This window comes from Emydura macquarii, unplaced genomic scaffold (genome assembly GCF_026122565.2).
Source record: "Emydura macquarii macquarii isolate MOO-44397 ecotype Brisbane River unplaced genomic scaffold, CSIRO-AGI_Emac_v2 contig_1483, whole genome shotgun sequence".
Lineage (NCBI taxonomy): Eukaryota > Metazoa > Chordata > Testudines > Chelidae > Emydura > Emydura macquarii.
In genome coordinates, this window is record NW_027131620.1 from 13,937,102 (window position 1) to 13,943,101 (window position 6,000).

The following is a 6,000-nucleotide window of genomic DNA, read 5'->3' on the forward strand; positions in this document are numbered from 1 at the left end:
CAGCAAAAGGTGCCAATTAGTCTTCTTCAGTGCCACATGAACAGGAACTAGAACATGACCCACCACTAACATTTCACAAAAGCCCAATGGCAATCAGATTTTCTCTTTTGATCACTGCCAACTCAAATGCAGCACAAGTTGGTAACTAAAAGAAAGTAAGTTAAAAAGCTATGGACATCCAAAGCATCCTTTTTAAGGCTGCTTCTGCAGCTCAAATCAAGTAACTGCTCACAAATACTGTGGCTGTCACCCAATAGGGAGCGCAGGATTATGTTGCAAAAACCTCAGCTTGATGATGATGTGAGTTAAAAGTGGCACAGCGGCCAGAACTGAATCTCTTTACTTCTGCTGTCATAATTCACAACCTTAACATTAGGCCAACTTTGTTATAGTAATACGTTACCCAAAGTCATTTCCTGAGCACTGGGTCTGTGACACATCAAATGTTTCAAGAACAGATTAGAAAAAAAACTAGATGTCACAGATTCACATGACTTTCAACTGATATCAAGTTAGCAACTATTGGAACGCTGCAGGAAGCAAAATACTCAGATCAGTAATGGATCTTCCCAGAAGTGAGCCCAGAACCGGGTGTTCTTTAACTCTTCATCTCTAATTTTGTGAAGCAAACGCCTTCCCCTAAGCAGCTCAAGATGTTCCATTAAAGAGTTTTCTACACTCTGCATATTGTGGATATGGAACAAACTCAATTATGCTACTTCTCTAAAACTCCATGGCATAAGACAAGTTCAGAATGAATGGGCAAAGGAACCCAATTTCACATATTGATCCATTCTATAGATCACAGCAACATGGCAGCATATGAACTAAAACACTGTCAAATAAATACACATTCAAAGAGATCTTACAAAACATCAGCTCAACAGAAAAACAAATTAGAGGCGTGGGAAGAGATAACTCAGTCCCACACAACATTGCCTTTGTAGAACAACTAGACAGCAAGATATCCCGGTTAATAGCCATTGATGGACCAATCCTCCATGAACTTATCTAGTTCTTTTATGAACCCCACTATAGTCTTGGCCTTCACAATATCCTCTGGCAAGGAGTTCCACAGGTTGACTGTGCATTGTGTGAAGAAATACTTCCTTTTGTTCGTTTTAATCCTGCTGCCTATTAATTTCATTTGGTGAAATTATGTTATGAGAAGGAGTAAATAACACATCCTTATTTATTTTCTCCACACCAGTCATGATTTTATAATCATTTATTACTTTATAATAATACCACCTGATCTCAACGTATTATATTAGGAGCTTGAGTTTATCAATCTAGCTGTAAGTGCTCCCTATCCTCTCTCACATACAGTTTATTTTGGGGATACACTGCCCAGGGAGCTTGTTTAAAATATAAGCAATGTAAATTAGGACTACACACTCAAAACTCTCCACACTGCCAGTGAAACACAGTTATACACAAGCATATACTTAAATTTTACAGCCTTTGTATCAGTAAAATTATTCAAATGTCACATATGTGCAACAGCCACCACACCATCACTCCCGTGGGGGAAGTGGGCAGAGGTGTCAGTATGTGACTTCATTCCCCTGTAGGGCTTAGGAAGGGGTGAGAAGGTAGAGAAGGGAATGCACTGCTTCTCTTTAGAGTGATCATCAAAGAGCTTGGTACAAGGACGGTTAAAAAACATGTGCCATAAACTCTTTCCCCCATCCACCCTGAGGTGGGGGAGAGGGAAAGAGAGAAGGGATTATAAAGGATATCAGGTCTCTATTCTGTGCATGGTGGGGGAAAATATATGGGTCACTAAATTCCTCCTCCAGGGTTCTGTGAAGAGAGTTGTACTGAAGAGGTGCATGAATGAAAAAGACAGCAGAAATGTTCACTCCCAAGCTTTGTCCAGAGGACTGGCTGGGGGCACAGTATTGCTCAAGAGCCTTGCAATAGGGTGTGGGGGTTTTGGTTTTTTGTTTGCTTGGGTTTTGGTTGGTTTTTTGTTTGTTTGTTTGGGGTTTTTTTTTTTTTTTTGGGGGGGGGGTAGTTTCCTTCCAAAGCCCATGTGCAGAAGGCTGTGCAAGGTTGGTGAATATGGAGGGGGAGGGAGCAGAACTACCCACTCAGGAGTCTTATGCAGGGGTTGGTTTTGGAAAGGATATACTTGAAGAAAAGGGATGAACCTCTCTCCCACAGGACCCTCTACAACGGGCTGGCTACTTGGGAGAACAAGTGGGGGAGGAGGGGAGTGCAGAGCTCCCCCTAGAAACCCCATGAAACAGCAGGGAGACTCCCAGGCTGGACTGGGTGAGGAGCAGAGCTCGCTCCCCCAGAGCACTACTTAGGATGCAGGGCTTCCCTTCTCCAAGACCCTGAGAAAGGAACTACTGGGGGGAGACGTGCACATGGGGGAGAAGAGAGCCGAGGTCCCCACAGAGCCCTGAGCAGGGCGGGGGCGGAGTACACGAGGGAGTTGAAGGACAGAGATCCCCTCCAGGGCGCTGAGTAAGAAGCTGTGAAGGGAACAGAGCTCCCCCCTCCCAGCCAGGGCCCCGAGCCAGGGGGTGAGGAAAGAGGGGTCACAGCTCCCCCCGCCCAGCCAGGGCCCAAGGCCGGGGTGTGTGGGGAAAGGGTCACATTTCCCTCCCGCCCCGCAACCGGGGCCCAGGGTTGGGGGAAGGGAAGGGGCCCGGGGCCCGGGGGTCGGGGAAGAGAGGCGGTAGAGCTCCCCGCCGGCGCTGGTGGAGCCGGCCAGTCCCCTCACCTGGTAAATGAGGGCCCAGCTGGCGGCCTGGTCGAGCCGGCGGAACTCCTTCTCGATCTCCATGGTGGGGGCCCCCGGGGCCTGGCCCCCCGCCGCCGCCGCCGCCCCCTGCTCCTCCAGCTCCAGCTACTCGCGGGGCCGCCGCTGCCTGCAGCTCTGCATGTCACCCCCGCCCGCCCCGGCCACAGGAACTACGATACTAGGCCGGCCTCGCCGCTTCCGGGCCGGCCCCCAGTGGAGGGCGGGCTGAGAGAGACGGACAAGCTGACAGGGAGCCGTGCCTCCGCCCAGGCCTAAGGACTGATGACAGACAGAAGAACTGTGCTTCCCTCCCGCCAGCCTGAGGACTGACAGACAGATAAGGGAGTTATGCCCCCTCCCAGGCCTCAGGATTGACAGACAGACAGACAGACGTAGCCCCTCCCAGGCCTAAGGACTGACTGACAGGTATACAGGGGAGCCATGCCCTCACCCAGGCCTGAGGACTGACTGATAGACAGACGGGAGCTGTGTCCCCTGCTCCCCCCCAGGCCTGAGGACGGACAGATAGATGGGAGCAGTGCTCCTTCCAAGCCTGAGGACTGACTGAAGGGCATCACCTCCAGTAGTGCAGCGCTACAGGGCTTTGATTCCATTTAGTCATCAGTAGCAGTTACTGCAATATGTAGATAACCCTTGGAAATCTCTGTTCCAAATACAGGCCTGCTTAGGACAAGATCAAAACCATGGTGCTATGACTGCAGGCAATTGAATTACTGCAGTACAAATGCTTTTCATAAGGAAAGTTAGCATACAGACTTGTGCATTCATGTCACCTGCTCTGACTTGATAGATAAAATCAGTACTGTCTCTTCAGTCAAGGATCCATCAAGAAAATTTTTTTCTGAGGTACTGTTATTGTAGAACAGTTGCCCCAGGTCACTAAGAGCCATATACTGCCCTGGACAAATGGGAGTTCTGCCACGGATTTAAGGCAGTATTCACTCTTCAGGGTGTAAAATGATCCCAAGTGTAAGAGAATGAAAGGGCTTAAAAAATCACTAAGTATGGACACATTAAGAGTTTAAACAAATATACACATCTGTAACTGCTCAGATTAATTGTTAAATATGTAACAATGGGAGATTTAAAAATATACAGTCAGGTACTTATGAAATAAATGAGGTGACAAAATACATGTTCAGTTAAATTTATAGTTCAGTTAATGATTTGCTTAAATCACTGGGAATTTTTTGTTCTGGGGCTGCAGCATTAAACTATTAATATAAATTGGATTATAAAGATTCAAAATCACTTACATATATATGAGCGATAATGCCTTTAGTTGGGGGATAACTAGTCACTGCAGTGGTGCACACCTCGTCCCAAATTTTCAGAAATGCACATCTAAATTGTACTTTCAGTTACTGCAGTTGCATGTACTGCTGTGCTGTTTTGGCATTAAAATGTGTGCACAATTCTAAAAACGTGGGCCCAGATGCATTGCAATTAAGGAACAGGCATTAGGTTTTCAAAAGATTAGGCGTGTAAAAGCATATACATGCATAATAGCCCCCTATTTTCCACATGCAATTATACTTACAAATGAGATAAATTAGACACTTTTTAGGTAACATAGACACAATAATGGCAAGTGCATGAAAAATACTTACAATATATGCAATATTGCATCTAGTGTTTTAAAATCTGAGACTTTTAAAATCTGAGAATTTTATGTATATATCTGTATATATCTGATAATTTTATGTATACAATTTCTGTATATAATTTCTGTATATAATTATGTATATAATTTCTGCAAGCAGTTGCCACAACTGCTTGCATAAATTATTGTAACTGTGGGCACAAACGATCACTTATATGTCAGTAAAGCTGGTGACTTCTACCTGCAACCCGCCAGAATGGTTCTTGCAATGACATCCACATTTTTCTAAAAATCTGGGCTCAGTATGTTAAAATATAGGTATAGACACCAGTCTACATTAAAGGCAAATGGCCAGATCCACATCCCTCATTAAGTACCCTTTGCATTGCTGAAAGAGTGCAAAGGGCACTTAAAACACCTGACTTTGCCATCAGAGGTATTCCCTGAGTAGGGAATCCCTTGAAATCAGTATTTATCCAATAAATCCTGGAAAAACACCAGAAATGGTTACTTGTGTCTAAGGATTGTCTAACAGCGCAGTAATGCAGACTATGGGGGTGCGCTTTCTAAAGCACATTAATTGGTCCATGAAGACCTTGCTGGTATGCGCTAAAGGTTTCCTAATGCATTTTAACGTAGTGCTGTTTGAAACAGCACTATGTTAAAGCGCACTGGGGAACATTGCAAAAAGATTACTCATTTCAGTATATACGACTGTATTACTCATACAGTATATACAAAAAGCCCTGAAAAACCTAATTTTTAGACATCTACATAAAACTAAAAAAATGCTAAAAATAAACCCTGAAAAATGAAATAAATAAATCCCCCAAACCAGACACCCTATGTATGTATGAAGAAGTGGTGGGGACAGAGTACACAGTACTCTGCCTAATCTTTGGCCTGCACAGCAGTCCTTTGGGGTCCCTGGTTAACTTTAACATCTCCCACAGTGTAAACTGAAATCTAAGCACCTGCAAAGTATCATTTTTTAAATTAGTCTGTTGTTGTGTTAGATCAATTTAAAAAAACAAAAAGCATGTGGAAAAGAGCAAAACAACCAGCCAACCAAAACACAAAGAACATGCTGTTTTTCACCAATTTCAGACTCACAAAATGGCTTAACCCATTTTAGCCATTAGATACAAATTTGCATCTGTGCTCACAATATTTCAAATTTCAAGATGACCTAGTTTAAAACAGCCAGTGTAATAAATCCCCATTAAAAAGTCTGTAAATAAGATACATGATGTTCCTGCACTGTGGCATTGTGAATCTAACTCTACAATTACGTTTAATAATAAGTAACTGTTCCAGCAGGCTGGCTGTCCATTTACAACTGGAAAGGTTGTCATTCACATTCAACATACTTCACGCTATCAAATTGCACATAATTTTTCCATTATTCCATATTAACATCTCTGTTTTATTTAACAGAGATCCTTCCCTTATTTAACAGAGATCCCTCCCTTGTGTTAAATAAAGATGATACTTTATTGTCAGCTTCTGATATGTCCTTTGGGTCTTGAGCCTCAGGTATTCTTTGTCCTTATTTTCTTACTTACTGGTGATAGTAAGTTAGGCATTCAGAGTGTTTACTATGAAAATCCTACAGAGT

General features: G+C 43.7%; 1 protein-coding gene across 2 annotated transcripts in view; it reads right to left on the reverse strand.

Moving 5' to 3' along the window:
- Positions 1-3,051, reverse strand: part of PTPN1 (protein tyrosine phosphatase non-receptor type 1) — a 63,444-nt gene extending 60,393 nt beyond the window's left edge. For both annotated transcript variants that reach the window (XM_067554251.1, XM_067554250.1), the window contains exon 1: positions 2,738-3,051. In XM_067554251.1, coding sequence (XP_067410352.1) covers positions 2,738-2,800 — 63 coding nt within the window. In that variant the 5' untranslated portion in view covers positions 2,801-3,051. The remainder of the gene's footprint in view (positions 1-2,737) is intronic.
- Between the last annotated feature and the right edge of the window lie 2,949 nt (positions 3,052-6,000).